Here is a 25,828-nt window from a genome sequence, read left to right as displayed (position 1 = left end):
TTCACGTTCCGTTTGAAGTTTGTGCACCACTGTTTTCCTAATCCAATAGATTGCTTATTCATATACACAACCCTTCCTCTTTCCATACTTAGCGCTTGCTGCCCGCGCACGACGTCAAGGTCAGAAAAATGCGATTGCTTTGACATCACTGGAGTAGACGATGGAAAAGCTGAATCTGTATTACTGACTTTTACACGCGAACTCACAACTTTGAGAGTTCGAACTGTAGCACAGTTAATGAATGACTTGTAATTAGACAAAGGTTGGAACCCTGAAAGGGGCTGGAACAGTCTGCCACAAAAGAAAGTTAGCTGAACAGCCAGCTGTATCCAAGGCATCAGCTTGGAAAACGACGAAAATGTTAGAACTAAAAACTTAAAACAATCGTTCATAAATTGAATGAAACGGATTACGTGCCTAGCGATCTATTCTATCCATGAAGACGAAATCCAGCGTGTCTAGAAGTCTTTTTAAAGAACATTGAATATGCATTGGAGAGGATGGTCGATATAGAACAGGCCTGCACAAGGTTTGCGCTCTCCGAGCCGGCTCACAGCTCATGAGCGGAATGCAGATATTAGCTGCGCTCAGTATAGGGTGGAGTGGAAGAAGGGGTGATCTCGTATAAAATATACACAAAAGGGAAGTACTATTACGAGTGTTTATGAAATGAATTCCCGTTCAGTGTTTGCAAAACTATCTCGGACTATTATATTAATAAAGAAATATTTATTTTACAGAAATAATAGACATTCTATAGCTACTTGAATGTACAATATCATTTTGTTATATTTTTTTTATCGGTACATCAAAACGAGGTTTTATGCTGTTGGCAGCTGAAAAGAACAGTAGCCTACTGATCATAATGAAACGTCAGTTACAGATGTTCGATATCTGCCTTTATTGAAGTTGATTATAGAAAACAGTTGCTCACAAATATAAATGTTGAGCCAAACATAGCAATCATTTTCACAGCCAGCCTGTGTAGTCGTGGATATTATTGCTAATGTTTAGTCTTGTAAAACTCAACCAGGCTAGTAGTATTATTCAAAGGATCTTTAGCCCTTAGGTCACATTGAAGATCAATAAGTTCGAGCTGTAAATCGTTAAATGTTAAATGTTACGTTCCGTCTTTTAGATTCCTCCATACTGTACTGTAGCAGTAGGTAAGCAACGTGAAACAGTTACTGAGAATAGGCCTACACACTGCACTCCACTAGATAGCTGAGTGGTCGTTTCCCTCTCCTCTACCTATAGCAAGTCTGTCATTCTGACGTATCTTCCTCTCCGTTTCGGCGAGCGGTAAACACGGCTCTCCCGCTCGGAAAGAGCGCGGCCGCTCGTTGAGCGCTGTTTGTGAAGGTATGATATAGAAAATACATATCGTCGTTGTTCCGGCAAGAATTTCTACTTTATGTGACATATTTATCGATTTTCAGATTTTTTCTCTATTAAATAACTTAAATAGTGATACAGCAAATAATAAAATCTCCTATATGTAATTATACTTCTTTCTTTCTTTCTTTTTCTTTCTTTCTTTCTTTCTTTCTTTCCTTCTTTCTTTCTTTCTTTCTTTCTTTCTTTCGAAAATGTAAGAATTCACAATCTCCTGTGCACTACTGCCATAAAAGAACAAATGTGTTTTCTCTTCCTACTGAAAAATTTCATATTTTGCACATAGGAGTTATTGCAGGAACAACGATGATATATTATAAAACCTACCAATACAAATAATACATAATAAATACAAATAATAATGACTGAATCAGTCATCAAGAATCATTTACCAAATATAAAAAAAAAAAGGTAAAGGTATCCCCGTAACATGCCATGAAGGCACTTGGGGGGCATAGAGGTACAGCCCCATGCTTTCCATGACCTCGGCACTAGAATGAGGTGGTGTGGTCGGCACCACGCTCTGACCGCCTTTTACCCCGGGAAGGACCCGGTACTCAATTTTATAGGAGGCTGAGTGAACCTCGGGGCCGTTCTGAAAGTTTGGCAACGAGAAAAAATCCTGTCACCACCTGGGATCGAACCCCGGACCTTCCAGTCCGTAGCCAGCTGCTCTACCAACTGAGCTACCCGGCCGCCCTTACCAAATATAAAGGGATTTAAAAATTTGAATATATCATAAATCGTAAAGTTCCAGTACCTATTATAAGGTAAGGAAATAAATTATATCTATAATAGTAATGCATAAGTCAAGAGATTATATTACCGAAACTAGATAGATAGATGGATTTATTGAGTAATATTATACATACAAATTTTATATTATCATAATTTTGTCTAATCCAATGCACGGGTCTTCTGACCGTTCGTGAAAACTAACGCTCTCGATGACCGCTAACCGGACTATTGCAGTACTTGGTAACGTCGCTTTTCGAACTGCGTATTAGTAGTCGAAATCTGTTTCTACGCGTACCACACCCGTTACAATATAAAATATGTATCTTTTAAAATGTCTGCTAGCTATACGGGAATGGCCGAACAGGTAAATTTATACTATTTTCTGATAGAGGAAAGATTGAACATTTCCAAAAAGAAACTTAATTTTTGTTCAAATTTCAGTCATAACTAAATAAATACAATAGTTAAGATTTTGTTAATCGCATTGGAGGACAACGCGAATCCATAATAAAGTGCACTATCTATTTATTTATTTACTAGCCGTACCCGTGCGCTCCGCTGCACCCGTTAGAAATAAATATAAAGTAATTGCATAATTAAAATAGGACATTTGATCCAGGGAACATTCGTGTTTGATAGAAGGATTAATCGTTTATTATGTTACTTAATTTAAATTGTATTTAAAAAAATTAAAATGCAGTCATTTTGATCCAGAGACCACTCATTTGGTCATAAAAATTATTTTAGGAAATATAGGAAACGAATGTACAGATTAGCCTATCAAGTTTTCGGTGCATAAGAAGCTATTTTAATCTTACCTGGCCTCTATTCACTCAGAAGTTACTGTAATAACATTATAGCATTATGTCCATCTAGAGAAACTACACTTTCCAATGGTGAATTAATAATTAATTATACAAATCGGTTAATTTAGCTTCCAATATTACGTCATACAAACACAGGAATAGTCTCTGTACGCTATGTTTGATAGCTTCTATTGTTGTTGTCCAAGGCCCCTTATAGACGAAGTCATTTGTTTTTTATTTCATTACACCATCTTAGATGGCGTTGTAATTGTAATTTTGAAACTCATTTATCCCATTAAATATCAGTCCTATCAAAATTTTGCATAGAATAAAATTAATCGGAAATTAATTTTAAAGAAACTTTTGTTATGTAATATTTTTCATGAAAATTAATAATAAGGGAGATATTTCGACTTATTTAATTCAAGCCACCTTATAACCCCCCTTTTAAATAAAATATTTTGAATGCCATATAGGCTAAATTCTAAGTTACAGCGAACTTAATTTATATTCCAATTTTCATATAAATCGGTTCAGCCATTATCGCGTGAAAAGGTAACAAACATCCAGACAGACAGACAGACATACAAACAAAAATTTCAAAAAAGTGATTTTCGGTTTCAGGGTGGTTGATTACATATGTTAGGACCAATTATTTTTGGAAAATCGAAAATTACCAGAAAAATTTCGGCTACAGATGTATTATTAGTATAGATTTATTCATTCATTCATTCATTCATTCATTTGCTTATTTATTTATTTACTTTTTCAATGTTTAGTTTATAAATTTTGTCAAAGAGGAAAGAATATGAAACAAAGGAAGTCTGTGTAACTTTATTCTTTCTCGTAACAAATGTAGTTGCTGGACATTTCAGTATTTATTCATTTGTTATTTGACATCGGTAATTTGAAATGTTGGTTTGTTGGAGAAACTGAAATAATTATTTTAATCAGAGAAGTCACATATATACTGTTTTAGGAATCCTATCCAAAAATTGTTACGTCAATAGATGATAGACCGTGAAAACATCCAGCGACTACAGTCGATTTTGAAAACAATTTATCAGAACTCCTGAAACGTTAAAACGAAGAAACATTTACAGAAGCAACATGTAATTGTGAACTAAGTACAAGTGTAGGACGTATAAACAGGGCTTCAAAATAAAAGGCATGCATTTGCATGGCAAGTTGACTTACACCGAACCCTCTGGTGAGTCCTATTACTCCATGCTTGATGGCGCTGTAGATGGGAATTGTTTCTATGGGTTCAAGTCCAGTTATAGAGGCTGTATTGATTACCAGACCTTCGGTTTTTCCACTGTTTTTCCCCATGTATTTGAATGCCAACATCATTCCACGAATAACGCCGTTCTGAAATAAAATAATAGACCTTAATATAGTTTATTCAAAAGAAAGCTAAATTTTCGTGCCATTTTTTTTTCTACAGTAATAGCACGAGAGGTTTTGATTTATCTAGAGAAAATTGAAATTGAGTGGGATTTAATTGACTGTTACACGATTAGAAGAAAGTATATAAAGATTAGAAGAAATAAAGTACTCTAATATCTACAGTAAATTATTAATTGATTTACGATAATACCACAGTCTAGCATATACAGTCACGAAGCTCAATATGTAATAAATATGCATCCATAGATAGTTGCTAACCACTAGGATAGCTACTATCGCCTCATTACAGATAATGCGAAATAGCACAAATATTACCAAAAAGGCTAACCGATTGTTGATAAGAGACCAGCAGTTGAATTAATATTTCAAAGCAAAATAAATAAATAAATTTTATGTAATAAACGAATTTTTGTTTATAAATAGCAGCAAAATTCAGATATCGCATTCTTGATTTTTTTTTTTCCAGTTAAATTAACCTGCCATCAACAGATTTGTGCAAATATCTCATTTCTTTTTTTCAAATTGTCGCTTAGTCTATTATTGCGTAATTCCGTCCAATTGTACCAGTACAATGGTCGTGGATTTGATAGCATGGGGTAGTGATAGTGGTGATGGGGATGATGATAATAATTAGGGGTAGGATTTTGATGACCTATAAATCATTAAAAAAATGTCATAAAACAAAGCATTTATGACCTAAAAATCTTTCAAAAATGCCCTTAAAAATGCCCTAAAAGTTGATCTTACGTTCTAAAATTGGCTTAGTAGGAAAAGGAGTTTTTTGCTACTTAATATTTTGACTAGTAATTAAATTAAATTCTGGTACCAACATTTACGTTTATTTAATTTTACATAATTTTGTCTAAGTGGTTCACTTTAATTAATTATTTTACCTGATGTAGTTTCCATGTAGCCCATCACAAGGCCACTCTTATACGGAATTAGCAAGTATAGAGGAGTCTATATTGAAGGAGGGTTGGACTGATCCATTACATGGGGTGTACTACGTTAAAAGGGCAATATTTGTGTAGAAAAACGATTAAAATATTATGCAAAATAATGGGTATTAGCCACCGGCGTAGCTCGGTCGATTAAGGCGCTTGCCTGCGGATCCGGAATTGCGCACGGGCGCGGGTTCGATTCCCGCTTGGGCTGATTATCTGGTTGGGTTTTTTTCCGAGGTTTATCTCAACCGTAAGGAAAATGTCAGGTAATCTATGCCGAATCCTCGGCCTCATCTCGCCAAATATATCACTATCACCAACTCAATCGACGCTAAATAACCTCGTAGTTGAAACAGCGTCGTTAAATAACCAAGTAAAAATAAAGGGTATTAATGGACAAAATATGTAGACAAAATATCAAATATTGTTTTATATTAATAATGGGGATTTGTGGCTAAAATTAAATGAAAATGCCTAAAAAATATCCGAATAACACAAAAGATGCTCTTATGAGTTGAAACAGGCAAAAAAAAATGCAAAAAAATGCAAAAAAAAATGCCCTAACAAATATGTCTTAAAACATTCAGTTTCACATAACATATAAATACTAAAGCGGCTATGTTTCTGGCTTTCTAGAGAAAAGATGCAATTTCATCAAAATCCTAGCCCTAATAATAATATTAGTGCATATTTAACACTTCTGAATTCAGTCTATCTATCTGATTTTACTGTAGCCTTAATTCATTGTGAACTATAGCCAGTAATACTAAATAGGCCTACAACATAACATACCAGATTGACATCCACTTCTCTCTCCCATCTCTGATCATCGAATATTCCTGCGTTATTTATGAGGATGTCCAGTGTACCGAACTTTGCAATGGTCTGCTTAATAGCATCTGAAACATAAATGTATAACACGTCATATATTCATACTTAATACATCTTTCGAGCCCGTTTGAGGTCATTAACTGACGTGTGTATGGGACTTTAATTGGACAGAGTTACGCAATAATAGACCACCCGACAATTTGAAAAAAAAAAAAGAGAGTTAGATATTTGCACAAATCTGTTGATGGCAGGCTAATTTAGCTCTGAAAAAAATCAAGAATGTGATATCTGAATTTTGCTGCTATTTATAACCAAAAATTCGTTTATTGCATAAAATTCATTTATTTATTTTGCTTTGAAATATTAATTCAACTGCTGGTTTCTTATTAAAAATCGGTTAGCCTTTTTTGGTATTATTTGTGTAATTTTTTTGTAATATTATGGATGTTCTAATACTTCTTGCATAAAATGTTTTATAAAAAAACAGACTTATTTCAATGGCCAATATCTCGAAACAGGTTTTGGCGCTTGGTCTATTATTGCGAAACTCCGTCCAGTTATTGTTAAAAAATATACTTGTGAGGTGTAGTAGATACCTTCTATCTGCTCGTTGACTCTTACATCAACTTTCTTGAACATGGCTCTTTCTTGCCCATACTTCTCCTTCAGTTCCGAAATTTTCTGTTGGCCCAGTTCTTCATTAATGTCGCACATCACTACAGCCTGCATAATAATAATAATAATAATAATAATAATAATAATAATAATAATAATAATAATAATAATAATAATAACTTAATAATAATAATAATAATAATAATAATAATAATAATAATAATAATAATAGAGCTTTATTTCTGTAATTTACTTATAAAGATCCACGGAAAGAAAAACTTAAGTCGCTTTTTTTTTAATTTCAGTTTTTTTGGTCCCATCTGCTACCCTTAAAGTGAACTATCTTTCTAGTAAATCAGAAAGGCAAAAAGCCTGCGTTGTAACATGGTAACTTTAACTAAATGAGATGTAAGCTAATGATGTTTTATGAGTGTATGAAACTTAAGACATGCTCCCCTGTAAAATATAAGAGAAGTGACATGACATGTTCTTCCGTGGATCTTTCATGTTATGCTTCCGCAACTTTTTAATCTGTCGAAATCATCCAACTTAACTGGGGAGAAGTGGACATTTTGGTACATCTTTTGTTTATTGTTCAATTGTAATGTTGTAACTTGATTTTATATACTTTAAATTTATGGAGTAAGTGAAAAAGGTTGGAGAAATAATAGTAAAAATAATAAATATAATAATAATGCAATATGTTTTTCCTTAGAGTGCCCATATATCCCAATAGAACCTTATAAAACAGTACGAATTTCGTTGGATTTTTGCACTGGTGAACTTTATAATTCAGAAATAAATAATTTCAGATTGTTTAAGATTGTAACTTCTACCGTATCCCACCACGGCTATTCCTCAGGAAGAAAGAAACATGAGTAATGAAGAAGAAACTAGAGTTAATATTTTAATTTTCATACTATTTTATATAATTAGACTTATACTATCCATTCTATTAATAAATAAAATAAATAATAACCACCCTGTTAAACAGATGTTTTAATTTTCATAATAATTACTTACTGGCTTTTAAGGAACCCGGAGATTCATTGCCGCCCTCACATAAGCCCGCCATTGATCCATATTGTGAGCAAGATTAATCCACTCTCTATCATCATATCCTACCTCCCTCAAATCCATTTGAATATTATCTTCCCATCTAGTCTCGGCCTCCCCAAAGGTCTTTTTCCCCTTCGGCCTCCCAACTTACACTCTATATGCATTTCTGGATTCGCCCATACGTGCTACATGCCCTGCTCATCTCAAACATCTGGATTTAATGTTTCTAATTATGTCAGGTGAAAAATACAATGCGTGCAGTTCTGTTTTTGTAAATTTCTCCATTCTCCTGTAACTTCATCCCTCTTAGCCCAAATATTTTGCTAAGCACCTTATTATAAAACGCCCTTAACCTAAGTTCCTCTCTCAAAGTGAGAGTCAAAGTTTCTCAACCATAAAAAGAACCGGTAATATAACTGTTTTATAAATTCTAACTTTCAGATTTTTTGACAGCAGACTGGATGATAAAAGCTTCTCAACCGAATAATAACAGGTATTTCCAATATTTATTCTGTGTTTAATTTCCTCCCGAGTATCATTTATATTTGTTACTGTTGCTCTCAGGTATTTTAATTTTTCTACCTCTTCAAAGGATAAATTTCCAATTTTTATATTTCCATTTCGTACAATATTCTGATCACGAGACATAATCATATACTTAGTCTTTTCGGGATTTACTTCCAAACCTATCTCTTTACTTGCTTCAAGTAAAATTCCCATATTTTCCCTAATCGTGTGTGGATTTTCTCCTAACATATTCAGGTCATCCGTATAGACAAGCAGCTGATGTAACCCGTTCAATTCCAAACCCTCTCTGTTATCCTGAACTTTCCTAATAGCATACTCTAAAGCAAAACTATAGATAATTATAACATACTATTCAACTTCTTAAATATAATAAGTCATTTCATTTTCATACTACAAATTATCGTCATGCATGACAGACACTATGCTCGGTTCATTTTGTCAAGTATGGCGAAGTTTAATATTTACCGATGTTCGCTTTGCGGGAGGAGGTCTATCATGTTTGGTAGCCAATATTATAGAAATATTAATTGCTATCCCCTTCCATCTCTTCATGCTTTAAACTAGCGTCGTGCATTACAGGCGCTATGTTTTGTTCAAGTTTGTCGAGTATGGTGAAGTTTGATATTTGCCGATGTTTGATCTGCCCTGTTTGTTCCACCTTGTTATAAAAAAAAATTCACTGTCCTCCACTCCCACTCCTCCTTCATGTTTTAACCGCTTAAGGATTTTAGCACAGATCTTGCGATTAGTATGTCATATGAAATACTAGCCATATTAAAAGCTATTCAACATGCACAGACCCTAGAAAGTCAACAGCAAACAATTTCAGTATTTACAGACAGCAGGATAACATTAGACTTCCTTAGAAACCAAACAAATCATACGCATCTTATAGGAGAAATCAGAAGAGAAGTGAAGGAAGCGGAGAGGAAGAAGTGGAAAATAGAATTCAACTGGATTAAGGCCCACGCTGGACACGAGGGGAATGAATTAGCAGATCAACTTGCGAAGGAGGCAGCACGCTCCGAGGATATTCCAGAGAGCTACAGCAAGACACCAAAAAGTGCAGTGAAAGGTGAAATACACACTCTCAGTTTAGTGAAGTGGCAAAACGAATGGGACAACACAGCAAAAGGACAAATCACAAAATCTTTCTTCCCAAATATACACGATCGGTTAAAACTGAAACTTAACATAACCCCAAACTTCACAACTATAATAACAGGACACGGAAATATAAAATCTTATCTACATAAATATAAAATAATAGATAGCCCAGTATGTCCATGCAAAAATGACGAACAAACGATAGATCATTTGTTATACAATTGTAAATTAATTGAGAGAGAAAGAGACCTTCTGAAAGCGGCAGTTCTAAAGTCTGAAAACTGGCCAATGAGTAAAGACAAACTAGTGCACAAATACCATAAGAACTTGATCAAATTTACTAACAATATACAGTTTGACAAATTACAATGAAAGCAAAGTACAAAATTCATCCATCTATATTGTCTATAAAATAACTCTTAGAACAATATAAAGTAATTATATGAACATAGTTTAAGGTAAACCAATGCATGTAGTATTACTCCACAGAAATGGAGCATGCAGACTGTAAAAAAAAAAAAAAAAAAAAAAAAAAAAAAAAAAAAAAAAAAAAAAAAAAAGACGAAGTTTATAATGTCTTGGTTTCCTCTCTCATGTTTTAACATTGCACAATACTAGTCGTTATTATGAAGATATGCGTTTTTTATATATTTTGTTTGATTTATTTACACGTATATTTTTGTGAATGTTTAGTAATATTAATAACAAGAAAAATTACGTAGTTCATTACTATGCGTAACTTCGCAAGATATGTGCCTGGCATCCTTATGCAGCTAAAACATAAAGGCGCAGGGAGAGGAGGAGCTAAGGAGAAAGGCATCGAAGATATTTAAGGATGGGGAAATATTGAAAAAATGCAAAGGGAGCTTCGGTTCAAAAGGGACTACTCCCCATTTCAGTTTGGTTGATAGGCCTTCCCCTCTACTCACACTCTCAATCATCAGTGAAGGGGAAGAAGCTACTATCTGTCTTACTAATGTTCGACTAATAATTGACTTTAAAACTAGTGAAAAATATTATTGAAAATGTTTACTGATAATCTATATTTAGAAAGTCTATACTAAGCTTTTATATTTCATTTTATTGCTGTTTATACTAACTGGCACATTAAAAGCTACTAAGAGCAGAAGATAAATGTTTTCTGCACCACTAGTTGCTACTCTACAACACACAGAATTGGACAATCTGCACTGTGTCACTCCCCCCCTGACTTTATACAGGGACATCATTTTATTTTTACTAACATTTTTAATATTAACTTGCCTATACCTCTGGATCAACGCCGTTTGCTACCCCCTTCCACGACTGGAGTTCGATGATACTGGCGTAATATACAAACAAATCACTTTACTAGGTATAGGAGGGAAGAAAAGTAGTTCATCCATTTACGTAAACTAGGAAATATTGCGCTTTTGAGTTTGATAATTTTCATTAGGGTTTTGTTTAATCAAAATACAGTACAGTATTAACAATGAGTGTTTTTACTCACGAACTGAGCTGTCCATGCGGACGTATTCATTATGCAGTGTATATTACACTGTCTACAGCACATTAGCGTGCAATATAGGGAATGAAGTTAAATTGAAAAATAATCATAATATGGATATTTAAACACATTTTTTTTAAATGGTGGCCGTTCATTTCGATACAGGCTTCAGTTCTTTTGTGCATATTATCGCACGATAGACTATTGTATCTAATTCCAATTATTACCAGTTTCGTCCTTCGTACTAGTAACTCATGTTGAAATAATTCTGTACCTACTCTATAAAAGAGTAGCTTATGTACTGTAAATTAAATCTTCACTTCTACCCGATCCGAAAAGATAAAATTACTCAGACATACTACCTACGGTACTGTCCGTCCAAGGGGTTTTGTCGTAGGGTCGTAGAAAGGGGGGAAATCACGTGACAGTTAATTACATAACGAGGCCCTTTCATTTAAATTATTTTAAATAGTTGTGTAATATTACGTAGACGTCCAATTCGTAACAGAAATTAATGTTCTCAGAAAAGAGCTAAGACAGCCCAGTCACTAGCTGGCGAATAAAAGCTGATGGGGGAAACCGGGATACGACGTAGGCAAACGGACGACAGTACCTGTGCGAAAATGATCCAATATTGAAAGCTCTTTCGTCACTGGAAAACGCGAATATATTTTTGGAACGTACTGTTACTATGACCGTAAGGCTACTATGACTGTATATGCGGTCTTGGATCTGTGTTACTATGACCGTAAGGCTACTATGACTGTATATGCGGTCTTGGATCTGTGTGGAGGACGGTTGAACTTCATTAGTAGAAGGAGTGGGAGTGAAGTACATTCAAAAACTTGAAAATATTTAAGAACGACACTAAAATATACTCAACCATGTAATTGTCAAACATCCGTGTCACTGTATTTTATATTCAGTTGTGTACTTTAAGATTCTATTATCTTGTGTGTACAACTTGGGGGGGGGGGTGCAGATATAAGAGGTAACAGCTACCGCCCTGTTACTGACAAACTCAGAGCAAGTAGAAGGGGAAAGAAATGCTTTCGCATTCTCTCAACTCGTATGAGATGTCGTTTAGAACCGAACATAAGGTCTCTTATAAGTATGCTTATAACTTATAAGTATACGCTGTTAAAATTTTATCATAAAAATCGTAATAAGTTTGTATTACAGACACACAATTATGACACAAGACGAAATATTAATTAAACATTAGTAGAACCTAAATGTCTCACATCTGCTGGTCTAAAGCATAGCATTAATTTTGGCCCTCGGTTGTACAATGCTTTAACTAAATTACACCCAGAACTTCTAACATGTAACCCACTAACATATAACAAGAAAATTAGAAACGGTTAATATCTTCAATTTGATTAAATAAATTTATAGCCTATGTGTATGAATTAATCAACCTATATTATATTTGGATTCTATAATTTTGAAATATATAGTCCTACTTTTCACGTGCGATATTATTCTTATCTAGTTTTAATATTATATTATATAATTCCATTGCCGCTGTAAATTTTATTTCCCATTTTTTTTTACTTATTTATTTTTATTATTTTTTCTATATTTCTCTTATATTAATATTGTATTATATAATTTTTGTACTGTTAATTTTAATTCTATTTCCTATTTTATTTTATATTCTCTTATAGGCTTATTAATATTATATCTGAACTGCGACCGAACACGAGCGCTGCTCATTCGGTCTCAAATTTTGTTAATACTACTGTATCTCCTGTTTCATATTGTTTGTATTATTTTATTTCTATTTCTCTTGTTTGTTTGTAATTATATTCTTTATATTCTTACCGGTTTTCAACAGACTCGATTATTTTAGCTTACACGCTTCATTTCCACGTACTGCTGGATGCCTAAGGAGTAGGGCGAAGTTTGTAGTATCTTGATATCCCCTCTCATGTTCGAACATTGCATGATACTAACATCCTTGTTGTCCACGATTGTGGCTGAGGGTCTAACTTCGGACCCAGCGGATCCGATCCCCGATCGGAACGATTTACCTAGGTGAGGTTTTTTCGGGTTTTTTCCCTCATTTCAATGGGTGAATATCAGATAACTTTTTATCAGGCGATTGGAACCCTACTAATCTTCGCCACTTCTTTTCCTCCCCTATCATCCTTTCATTCATCATCCCGTTACCTCTTCTGGTTTTTAGATCCCTCTACAGGCGGCCCTCCAAAGCTGCTGGCTCTCTCGATCGGCCTCCATGGATTGTATTCATGCGATGATGGATAGCTTCTGCAATGGAACCCGGGGCAGACCTTCTCGGGGAAGGACTTCCGCCTCGGACCGTTAAGGGAGCCTTGGAGGGGTTGCTGAAGCAGGAGTGGTATAGGTCTCGCAAGCACGTAATACCAACGAAAGGATTGCGAATCAAACAATGCGATAAGGAAGAGCGGGCGACAGGAAAGGTCACGAGATACCTTGAATGATATTCAAGAGTACAGTCGGAAGAGAAATGACATCGATAGAATCAGTCTTGCGTTGTGATAGTTACATTACGACTTTAGTTTGTTCCATTGCATGTGAATACGTGTCTTGTATCGCACGGTATTATTATTTCAATCGTAAACATATGTTGCGCGTTTAATTAGCTTCGAATTTTTCTCTTGCTACGTTCTTTATTTCCACAGCGATGTCCTCATCTGTTCATCTTCTTGGATGAGACAGTACTTCCATCGGCTCGCACCTCTCCCTCCTCGGTGTGCCTACGTACACGCATCAAAACAGACAGCAACGCCACCATTGCTTTTCGGTAATCGTTTCTTGCGCGAGCTATACATGGACTCTGTTGGCTGTAGGGACTGGTCGTTAAGGGGGCCAAGTGGTTAGGTCGGTGCGCGTAGAGCCGTAGAGGGTCGGCGGGCACGCAACTCATCCCATATCGCGGGGTGTACAATAGACCTCAGGTCATAGTGCGTGGGATGTTCCCTCCCTCCCTCAAGTCCATGTTTCTGCCCCCATGCATAAGTATAGTCTATAGGAAATATTTCTCAATAGGTGAAATGTGAATTACCTTGACTTTTTCTGCCAGTAGTGCTTCGCATATGGCTAATCCTATGCCACTCGCTCCTCCCGTTACCAGGATGACCTTGCCAGCTGGATCCATTCTTTATTATGCAGTCTGCATGAACAAGAAAATTTATATATAAATTAGACACATGAAGGGAAATTACTTACTTATTTACTTACTTACTTACTTACTGGCTTTTAAGGAACCCGAAGGTGCATTGCCGCCATTGGTCCCTATCCTGAGCTAGATTACTCCATTCTTTATCATCATATCCCACCTCCCTCAAATCCATTTTAATATTATCTTCCCATCTACGCCTCGGCCTCCCTAAAGTTATTTCCCCTCCGGCTCCCAACTAACACTCTATATGCATTTCTGGATTCGCCCATACGTGCTACATGCCCTGCCCATCTCAAACGTCTGGATTTTATGTTCCTAATTATGTCAGGTGAAGAATACAATGCGTGCAGTTCTGTGCTGTGTAACTTTCTCCATTCTCCTGTAACTTCATCCCTCTTAGCCCCAAATATTTTCCTAAGAACCTTATTCTCAAACACCCTTAATCTCTGTTCCTCTCTCAAAGTGAGAGTCCAAGTTTCACAACCATAAAGAACAACCAGTAATATAACTGTTTTATAAATTCTAACTTTCAGATTTTTTGACAGCAGACTGGATGATAAAAGCTTCTAAACCTAATAATAACAGGCATTTCCCATATTTATTATGTGTTTAATTTCCTCCCGAGTATCATTTATATTTGTTACTGTTGCTCCAAGATTTTTGAACTTCTCCACCTCTTCAAAAGATAAATTTCCAATTTTTATATTTCCATTTCGTACAATATTCTAGTGACGAGACATAATCATATCGTACTTTGTCTTTTCGGGATTTACTTCCAAACCTATCTCTTTACTTGCTTCCAGTAAAATTCCGCGTTTTCCCTAATCGTTTGTGGATTTTCTCCTAACATATTCACGTCATCTGCATAGACAAGCAGCTGATGTAACCCGTTCAATTCCAAACCCTCACTCTTATCCTGGACTTTCCTAATGGCATACTCTAGAGCAAAGTTAAAAAGTAAAGGTGATAGTGCATCTCCTTGCTTTAGGCCGCAGTGAATTGGAAACGCATCTGACAGAAACTGACCTATACGAACTCTGCTGTACGTTTCACTGAGACACATTTTAATTAATCGAACTAGTTTCTTGGGAATTCCAAATTCAATAAGAATATCATAGGGCAATATATTAAAATAAACATATTTGAATGTTAATGTCTATTAACCGACTTTGCATAAAAGGCGAAATGAGCTGAAAGTGCAAAACTTGAACATTTATTCTGCGAAAAAAATATGCTTTTAAAAGCAAAATTACAATTCGGACTAAGACATTATGTTAAAGGATGTGTTGCCGTGTTGTGTAAACATCAACAGGAATAAGGACATATATATTTTTACAAACGTTGATAACAATACAAATTAAATTTCCGTACTTTTCTCAAATAGCTTTGAAATGTTTTTGGGTTTCACTAACAATATAATGCAGAATAATGTTGAGAATATGTTTAATTCTGACAATATGTAGAACGAGATTGGCAGGCAGTAACATATAACAGATCCATGCTCTAATTTAGCGATATCTGATTGTGTAGTCCAGACTCCATTCCAGTGCTCTAATAAATAAATAATTTAACTTAAACACTTTTGCCAATCTCTGAAAAAGAAATGCTTTTGTTAGAGAAATCATTTTCGTTTCACTTTCTCCTTCTGCTTTGAAGTATTAGCCTATATGCTGCAAAAAAATCGATTTCGAGATTTTCAACGAAAGACAAATTTCCAGTACCTCGAAAATAAAAGATGATTTCTATCATAACATCTATCTGCTTAAAAATATATTTTTCTAAACTACTCGTAATATTTGTATTTTATTAATCTCCATTATCTATGGCATGCCTGCAGAACCCGTGAGTAGGGGAAATATGACGTCAGTCTCACTTCACTTTCATTGGGGATAATCGACTTCCGCGTGGAGTTGTTTGTATTCTCTGCCCGTGACGGCACTGTAAATTTCAAAAAGGATTGTAATAAATTCATTGTATTTATAATGTGTTATCTCGTTTCAAGGTTTACAATTATGCTAGACTTCCTGTCGGTAGTTTCTTTGAGGTTTCTTTGCACCTAACCTGCTTTAGATTTTCGAAAACTTTCGTTCTATCAATACCTACGGAAACATAAATTTATAGCATTTAAATAATGAATCTTGAAAGTCACTATTAATTTCAATTCAAAATGAACACAACGAGTGACGTCCTTAATTTAGTAGTATATAAGTAAATAATCAATATATAGTTCGTAATAATGAACTTACCCGAAAGTTTGTGCATTCCATAATTCTTAATATGGACTTTGTTGAAATGTGGTTTAATACTGAAATGACGAGTAGAAATAAATTGGATGGGACACAGTAAACAAGCAATTCTTTCGTCTTCAACAACAAAATAATCATATTCCCATTTCCTTTGGAAGCAGTATTTCTTCACGGGTTTAGATTTTGCCATGTGCCAGTTCTCTTTAAACTGCAGTACGCGTATTGAATTATTTATTTATTTGTTTATTTATTTATACATTTATTTATTTATACATTTGTTTATTTATTTATACATTTGTTTATTTATTTATACATTTGTTTATTTATTTATACATTTATTTATTTATACATTTGTTTATTTATACATTTGTTTATTTATTTATACATTTGTTTATTTATTTGTACATTTGTTTATTTATTTATACATTTGTTTATTTATTTATACATTTGTTTATTTATTTATACATTTGTTTATTTATTTATACATTTGTTTATTTTTTATACATTTGTTTATTTATTTATACATTTATTTATTTATTTATTTATTTATTTATTTATTTATTTATTTATTTATTTATTTATTTATTTATTTATTTATACATTTATTTATTTAGCTGGAGTGCGTTACAATGTTGAATGACAGCATTGACATCCGGTCATATAACTATCACTCATTTATCAAAGTGCAATTTATTTATCGTCCTGTTACTAGTAAAACCAGTTAAGACCAGTAATGCAAGTTTTGTTAAAACAGGAATTAAATAGTACATTATGCAACGAGCCTATAATGGTAGTAATTAAGACGCGAGGATGTTTATGAAACGAGCGCAAGCGAGTTTCATAATTTTCATACGAGCATCTTAATTACCATTATAGGCAAGTTTCATACGACTTTTTATGCTCGACCATATTTCTAACTTGAAATTATTCATAAGTATTCATGTAATTGTTATGTGAATGCAATAGCCTACCTCATAAATTGTGAGATGTGCGCAGACGCGAAAGTATTGAATTTTTTCGGGAAACGAATATCGACGACCTTGATATAATCTAGAGTAAGATAAAGATTAATCTTGTATAACCTTGAAATTAAAGTCGACATTGAAAAACGAGATGACAAATTGAATTGATTTGAATATTATTTACAATTAACGCTAATTATTATAGTAACAGAACATAACCTTCTGCGACAGTATTGGATTTCCAGCCTCCGTGACGTTTCCCTAGTTGTCTTTCGAGAATAATCGAAAACCTGAACTTAAATGAATAGGTGTACTTTAATGACATGCATTAAAGGACTGCTACCAGGTGTATAATTACTACATTTCGGCATGGTCGAGCATAAACTTTATTAATGCACGAAAAATCATAATAAATTCTTTAAATAAAGTAATTGGTTTGTTGCCTGCATGCAACATTTCCGATTTATTCCATTTTAGTAGAATACAGAGCACTGAGAGACAAGTTGGGGACTGTACTTAATTTATTTTACACAAAAAGTGGACTTAATCGGCTTTATTAGTAATAGGACGATATATACATAGGTAGACCTTCTTGCATTATATGCATACATACATTTTAAAATTTATTTTACATATCTTCAAATATCTTGGAGCAACAGTAACAAATGTAAATGACACTCGGGAGGAAATTAAACGCAGAATAAATATGGGAAATGCGTGTTATTATTCGGTTGAGAAGCTCTTATCATCCAGTCTGCTGTCCAAAAATCTGAAAGTTAGAATTTATAAAACAGTTATATTACCGGTTCTTCTATATGGCTGTGAAACTTGGACTCTCACTCTGAGAGAGGAACATAGGTTAAGGGTGTTTGAGAATAAGGTGCTTAGGAAAATATTTGGGGCTAAGCGAGATGAAGTTACAGGAGAATGGAGAAAGTTACACAACACAGAACTGCACGCATTGTATTCTTCACCTGACATAATTAGGAACTTGAAATCCAGACGTTTGAGATGGGCAGGGCATGTAGCACGTATGGGCGAATCCAGAAATGCATATAGAGTGTTAGTTGGGAGACCGGAGGGAAAAAGACCTTTAGGGAGGCCGAGACGTAGATGGGAGGATAATATTAAAATGGATTTGAGGGAGGTGGGGTATGATGATAGAGACTGGATTAATCTTGCACAGGATAGGGACCGATGGCGGGCTTATGTGAGGGCGGCAATGAACCTTCGGGTTCCTTAAAAGCCATTTGTAAGTAAGTATCTTTTAACTTATTTATTTCCCTCATTCATTTTTCTCTTACTTTCTAAGGATTTTATTATCTGTTCATTTGTAATTCTTGATAGCGTATTGTATACCTGCCGCCGCCAGAATGAATGTTGATGCAGCCGGCCGTAACTAGAACGCTATGATCGCACTGATAGACAAGGTGATCGGGGTAAGAAGGGGTAGTAAAACAGTCGCTCTGAGGAGCTACAGTTCTGCAGGTCTGATCTATGGCCTAAGTTGACGCCTTTAAAGCTCACACTTGAAATATAATTGGCTTGTCAAAACATAACAGAGATCCTCCCCTGAGCACGAAATCGCTCTCTTTCAGGAGAGTGCTAGAATTTTGTGCATTCACAATTTCATTGCACAGTATTTTCCTGCCAATAAAAATAAATAAATAAATAAATAAATAAATAAATAAATAAATAAATAAATAAATAAATAAATAAATAAATAAATAAATAAATAAGTAAGTAAGTAAATAAGTAAATAAATAAATAAATAAATAAAGAAGTAACTAAGTAAATAAAGAAGTAACTAAGTAAATAAAGAAGTAATTAAGTAAATGAATAAGTAAATAAATAAAGAAGTAACTAAGTAAATAAATAAAGAAGTAACTAAGTAAATAAATAAGTAAATAAATAAACAATAAATAATTAAATAAATAATAAATAAAATCTTTTCAAACGAAGAGCACAAAGTGGCAATTTATTCAATCGACTCTAAAAATTTTGCTTGAATTTTTTTCTAGAAAATATGAAACGCTGAGAGAAATGGTGCAAATCATAACATAGTTTCGAAAATGAATGCATTATAGAAATTATTATTTACAAAATTATTGCTCAAATTGAAGATCTCTTTTGACAAAGATTTCAAAGTTTGAAATTATTTTCACGAGTGACTTTAGGCCTATAATTAACAAAAGGTTAACCATTGCGAAAATGAAAGATATAATTATTCTACAAACACTTTGTCTGCAGAAAGAATAGCACATGTACGTCAATGGCAGAATTCGTATTCTTTTCTTGCCACAAAGAATCTGAATCACTCCGGATCGATGGCCAATGTTAGAGAATTAGTGAAAGCCGTAACCTTTGTACTGTACAGTTGTCCGAACTTTCGCAAGAGCATTATGTTTTACAACTTTCAACTATTTAAGGCACACACTTTCGAAATAGATTGCTGATTACTTGTGAAGCAAGTAGAGCACTTAGAATGCCATTACAATAAACTAATGGTTTTCGGTATGACGTTAACTTCGATATAAATTTCCACAAATAGTGAAGTTACAAGATATACCGTAACTTGGGTAAACTTTTCAATTATCTGGAGCACAATGGAAGTAGCCTACGTGCACGGGACCTATTTTTTTGACAAACACACAATTATTTATGCTCAAAATAAATAGAGGGATTAAATTTCTTAGAATAAGTCTGATTTCTGCTTGGTTATGTCTGACAGATAAGTAAATCAGGGGTCTCATGGCCTAAACTCTTAATTTCACCCGTCTCGCAAAAGTTAACGATGAAAAGCTGAAGTTTTGCAAATATTTAACATTATTCTTATTCATAATCGTCTTAAAACTGAAACTACAGAAATTATCAACAGTAATCTCACGAGAGGTTTTGATTTTATCGATAAATCTGTGAGTGGAACACGAGCAGATTTATCTAGAGGAAATCAAAACTCGAGTGGGATTTAATTGACTAGGCTATTACACGATTAGAAGAAAGTATATAAAGATTAGAAGTAACGAAGTACTCCAATACAATAAAATATTAATTGACTTACGAAAATACAACTGTCTTCAAATGTATTATTGTACCATCTCAACATTACGCTAGATCGCTGTAGTTTGTTATGATTAGCTGTTTTCTTGTTATCAGTTGTGCCAACTATGCAATCTTCATTGAACTCTGTGGACGGTTACTAGTCAAGAAGGCTTTGTTGATTCAGTTTCATTTTTTATTAAAACAGTTGCATTCCACTTCAATTATCCGGATCCCAGTAATCAACGTCACTTGACAGATGATTTTCAATAAATCTTAGTATTAAACAATCTCTGATACGTGACTACACATAATATCATATAGCAGAAGCTATAACATAATCTAAATAATGTAAATAAGTGTTAGAAAAGTTTTAATTAAGGATGATGAAATAAAGAAGAAAAGTTTTAATTAACGATGATGAAATAAAAAATAAACATGAATAATTTTAAAAGGAAGAATTATTGAATGTACAATTTTCAAATTCGAATGTTTTAGTGATTAGTTGTTCAGTTGATGTTATATTGGACGTGTGCGTAAAAGAAGTGAACTCGTTGATATACATGGCGTATTCCTCAACTTATTCAGGATTTCCGAATGGTGCTCTTCATTTATTTGTAAATAGGGTTTCAGGGAAGATGCATAGCTATGACCAGTGATCTTTATTAATTCTTGTTCTTGAATGCCAATGCGAGTCATATTTGAAACTGCTGTGCATCGACTGGAGTGGTTTGTAATTTTTTTTTCACGTCCAGACCAATGCAGTTTAAAATGTTGGCAAACAAAGAAACAAATGCTAGGGTAGTGATAAAATAAAAAAATGCTAGGGAAGCGATAAAATTAAACAAATGCTAGGGACGCGATAAAATTGCGCGATGAACAGCCATGATTGGTTGAAAGACGTCCTTTCGTACAGTTTTATTGGTCAAAAGTAGTATGACGTAGTAAAAGTGTAATAGTCACCATTATATAGGCCTACAGAGGCAGGTATTTATGAAGATTAATTTTATCACTTTTGTTTTTAATATTGGGGTCGGCGGAGATTTTTAGAGATTGATTTGTAGTCTTGGTGGAGATTAATGGAAATTTTTGAAAATAAAATTATTTTGGAACTGGAGTAGCTATTAACTCAGTATGAATATTACTTTCCAAATAATTAACATTAACGGTTCGTTGGATTCTGGTAAAAGTGCGGTATGGCCAATAGGCAGTATTTGTTGGATTGAGACTGTATTTAATACACATTCATTAATAACGAAAAAAAAAAAAAAAACTTGCAGCCCTCAAATTAACACTTTCAAATTATTAGTGAAATGTTGAATTCTTCGTCTTTTGAGTTCACTAATGTAATCAGAACACCTGGAATACCATGGAATGTAGCGTACTTGGATGTATAACAAATTCAAGTGAAAAAAAAAAAATCCGAAAAAAAACTCAGAATATGAAATTCGCTATAAAACGACGCAATAGTAATAATTTGAGAATGTGTTCATATTTCGCTATTAGAACTCTATTTCGCGATTTGTCGTAATTGTATTACATATTATTAATCAGAATCACTTAATTTGAAAGATTAGTAAAAATCTATCGTACAACTATTTTGTCGTGATTTTCGCGATCTCCATAAATACCCGGCCCTGATTATATGTAAGAACATGCTGATACAAAATACCGGACTCTTAACAGTACTTGGGTAACAAAAACATTGGGTTTGGCACAATAGAAACACACCACGCGAATACCACGAACTCTCCGTCCGGATCTGGCATAGCGCACAATAGCAACAGATCTACCATCACCACTAGCAACCGTGTACAGGGCTCTCGGCTGCATAGTCAACTGATGCCCATAGGAGCAAGCGCGCGCTTTAGAGCCCAGGAGAGCCTGAGCGCTTTACAGCGGAAAGGAAAGAGACAGACGAAAGAGGTAGTATATGCCTCTTGGTCGAGCTATATACAGGGATGGCCAGCACTGATTCAATGGATAAAGGGAAGAGAACTTATTAAAACTGTATCCATGTTAATTTTTAGATTTGTCTGAGAAGTATAAGAATGTAAGTTTTAATTTTAATGCTTATTTTTCACAAGTTTGCTTTTTTATTCAAAAGGAATATTTTCTAAACTTTTTTTAAAGAAAAATGGAAATTTTCAGATATGTTTATTTAGTAGCCTTACAGGAACTAAAATAATGTTTTTGTATATCTAATATATCGTAAATACGTATTACTGAAAAATGTGTATTAAAATGTTTGAAAATATTCGCATGGAAAATGTTTGCAAGGAAATGAATTAACAAAGGAAATACTGTTACATCAGAAACAAAAGATGTGTGCCTATGTGTTGGTAAAACGTCAGCTCTATAGCGTCAGCAGATTTCGAGATAACTTAATATTCTGATAACAGAAAGTTGCGCACCAATATCACCTAAAAGCATAATGCGATAAGAGTTTTATTATGTAATATTAGTTACAGTTAAAACATATACCTAGGCAACTTTGCTTTGTACTATAATATTGTTTAGCTTACTTTTATAAGGCTAAAGATACCATCAATATCAATTTCAACGTATCATGTCATATTCAGTGTCTTTCTTTGGGATAACACTTTCTTTATGAATGATGTGTTTAATTCACTTAGTACAGTATAGTTGTAGTTATTATGGAATTTATGTGAATATACCTTCTTTACTCTTTATGATGTTATTAACGTTTAAAACACAACTGCAATATTAGGCTAAGAAATAGGTGTTAGTACTTTTGTTTTACAGACAATATAGGAAATAACATACAGAAAGAGGCCATGTAAAAATAACGACATAAAATTTCACGTTCCGTGTGAAGTTTGTGCACCACTGTTTTCTTAATCCAACAGGCTGCTTATTCCTCCTAGCATACCTAGCGCTTGATGCCCGCGCACGACGTCAAGGTCAGAAAAATGCGCTTGCTTTGACATCACTTTTATACGGCATAAGTATGTTAAGTAGGCTATGCTGGAAATTTGTATCACGTGAAGATCTTGAAGTCAGTCTTTGAAACATCACAACACTTTTTCATCATTCTTCATAAGAATAGCCGCCCAGAACAAGTTTGTAACCAACAAATACGAAATTCTTAAAGAATGGGGGGAAAATACATTGTACTGTACATACTTTTAATTTTTAAGAGCAAGGTTATAATAATAAGATATGTGTAATGATTTTAATACGAGTACAAGCTTTACACAAAGTGCATCATTAACAACCATCATTCATGAAAAAGTGAACTTATGAGAATTTAGGGTTACAATCTTGTTCTGGACGACTATTCATGTTTTGAGAATATTAAAAAGAAACAAAGTATCTATTCATCACATATAAAATTAATATGAAAATGAAAATGAGAAATAATTAAGCTTTTACCTTCAATTGTTTTTTTTACCGTACTGGTATATTTAATTGTGAAATATCTATATATATATATATATATATATATATATATATATATATATATATATAATTTGAACTGGTAATGGAAATTACGGGAAAACGGCTGAACGGATTTTAATGAATGACCCATCATTTTGAAGCTTCGCATCCAAGGATTTTCAGAAAAATAGTAACTTTCAGTGAAGCGCTAGTTTTCCTACATAATTTTCATATTTTCCAAAATCCATCTTTCGTCAGTCTTGAGAATTTAGCAATTGCATTTCAGTATAAAACAAAACACACACTACAATAAACAATACGATATTACACGAAGGCCATGACTTGAAGGATTGCTGACATATTACTTAGAGCTCAAATTCAATTGGTTATTAAAAACTTCAAGACTTACGAAAAATAATTTATAGGTCTGATTCTGCGGTGTGTAATATTCTGAGTACAGCTATGTATTGGATATTAAAATCTACAAAACTTGAGGTGGTTTGATGACATTATTACAATTAGAAATGAAATATTATTATAGTTAATGCCATGATGTGACTATTTTTCATTAATTATAAATATTAATGCTATATTGATGATATGAAAGTGAAAAGTTTTGGGGTTATGTAAGTAGATGAAGAGAATATCTTAAATTAGACCTTCATTTCTATAATTTACTGAGTGGCGGCTATATAGTATATAAGTTATATAACTGTAAAACATACGTAAGGTAATATTGTTATTAAAAATCAAATATTTTTATAGTTATTAATCAAGTGGGGATGGGTTTTTTCATATACATAATGGCGATGTGATTGTAGATATTTATATGCGTTATTCTCTTCATATTGGCTCGAGAGAGCGCAAAAATTACAGTTCCTAAGGAAAGACCAAAAGCTATTAATTACTTACTGATAAAATCAGAGGCCTACGACATTTTATAGTCTCCCCATCATTTCAGGAAGATCTCTTAGCAGAATAAAATGATTTTACACTCTACATTTCAAACTCTACATGCAGCAGCTATACCAAGATGCTATGTTTATTGTTCGAAAGCATAGCAAACCTGACAATTTTTTTAACTTTCACCTACAATCCACAATGACCTGAAATAGTTATTGCTTTACTCCGACATGAAAAATCCACTGATCGGCCTGACATTGTTACTTGGGTTTTCACGTTGAAACTCAAAAACTGAAGGTGGATAGGTTCAAGAAAAAGTATTTGGCATAAAAAACCATTCAGAGGGAGTATGTTTCATTATTATGCAAGCAAATAACTTTCAAAATATCTGGTATTCTTCATTGAAAATAAATGTTAAAAATGTTTATTTGAACGTCTAATGAACTTAGTTTGCAGCATTTGCTGCACAAGCCACTAGTTATTATGAAATCAAACAGCTTAGTTAATACTCAATGTTATATGTAGGCCTACAGTTTAATGATTATCAGGGAAGTGTTTGCTTTGCACCTGATAACATTATTAAATAATTTGACTCACGTATTGAAAATGTTAAACTGATGCGTGATGTTGGAGTCACGTTGTACCTTCAATTGTTGGAAGTAAGCTGCTTGTACGCTGAAGATGTTCTTGTGTCCTTGGTTACTCAATAATAACCTTATTATCTCTGATACTTATGACGATATATCCTTAACACACCTGTTAAACTGCCAACTCTGGACGTCACGTGATCTTTACTCTATAACGCTTGTTACAAACTTATAAGCATAAATTATTGTCTGCTCAAATGAAATCGCGTAACTTCTAATGTAGATCTATAAGCTTCTAGGCAGCTATGAGCTGATCCAGCTAAATATATATGCCGCTTTTTGGGGGGAAGGAAATTGTACTGCGCATGCTCCCTATCTAGTAGATGCTTGCTCTTCTACTCCTCCTCCATACTCCCAAAAATCTTGCTCGCCAATTTATAATTATGAAGTACTCAAATTCATAAGTAGATGAGATGACGAATGACATTTTGCTTGTATGGGGTTAAAAATCACCGTTCAAGTGCGCGCCGCCTACGGAAAAATCTTCATTGTCGAAGAAATGATATGAAGGGCTTAAGGAATACACTGACGTAATTGTAGC

At 33.8% G+C, this 25,828-nt stretch overlaps 1 protein-coding gene across 3 annotated transcripts in view; it reads right to left on the bottom strand.

Moving 5' to 3' along the window:
- Positions 1 to 25,527, bottom strand: part of LOC138703663 (15-hydroxyprostaglandin dehydrogenase [NAD(+)]-like) — a 36,171-nt gene extending 10,644 nt beyond the window's left edge. The window contains exons 1-5 of one of the 3 annotated variants that reach the window (XM_069831728.1): positions 25,397 to 25,527; positions 13,972 to 14,079; positions 6,721 to 6,847; positions 6,086 to 6,192; positions 4,137 to 4,310 (exon numbers count right to left, since the gene is read on the bottom strand). In XM_069831728.1, the coding sequence (XP_069687829.1) occupies positions 4,137 to 4,310; positions 6,086 to 6,192; positions 6,721 to 6,847; positions 13,972 to 14,064 (501 nt within the window). In that variant the 5' untranslated portion in view covers positions 14,065 to 14,079; positions 25,397 to 25,527. Of the gene's footprint in view, positions 1 to 4,136; positions 4,311 to 6,085; positions 6,193 to 6,720; positions 6,848 to 13,971; positions 14,080 to 25,237 lie in introns of all 3 variants that reach the window. The other 2 variants (XM_069831727.1, XM_069831726.1) reach the window with 2 other exon arrangements.
- Positions 25,528 to 25,828: the final 301 nt, after the last annotated feature.

This window comes from Periplaneta americana, chromosome 7 (genome assembly GCF_040183065.1).
Source record: "Periplaneta americana isolate PAMFEO1 chromosome 7, P.americana_PAMFEO1_priV1, whole genome shotgun sequence".
Taxonomy (NCBI): domain Eukaryota; kingdom Metazoa; phylum Arthropoda; class Insecta; order Blattodea; family Blattidae; genus Periplaneta; species Periplaneta americana.
The sequence above is the reverse complement of the archived record's forward strand: the minus strand, read 5'-3'. Positions and strand labels throughout refer to the sequence as shown.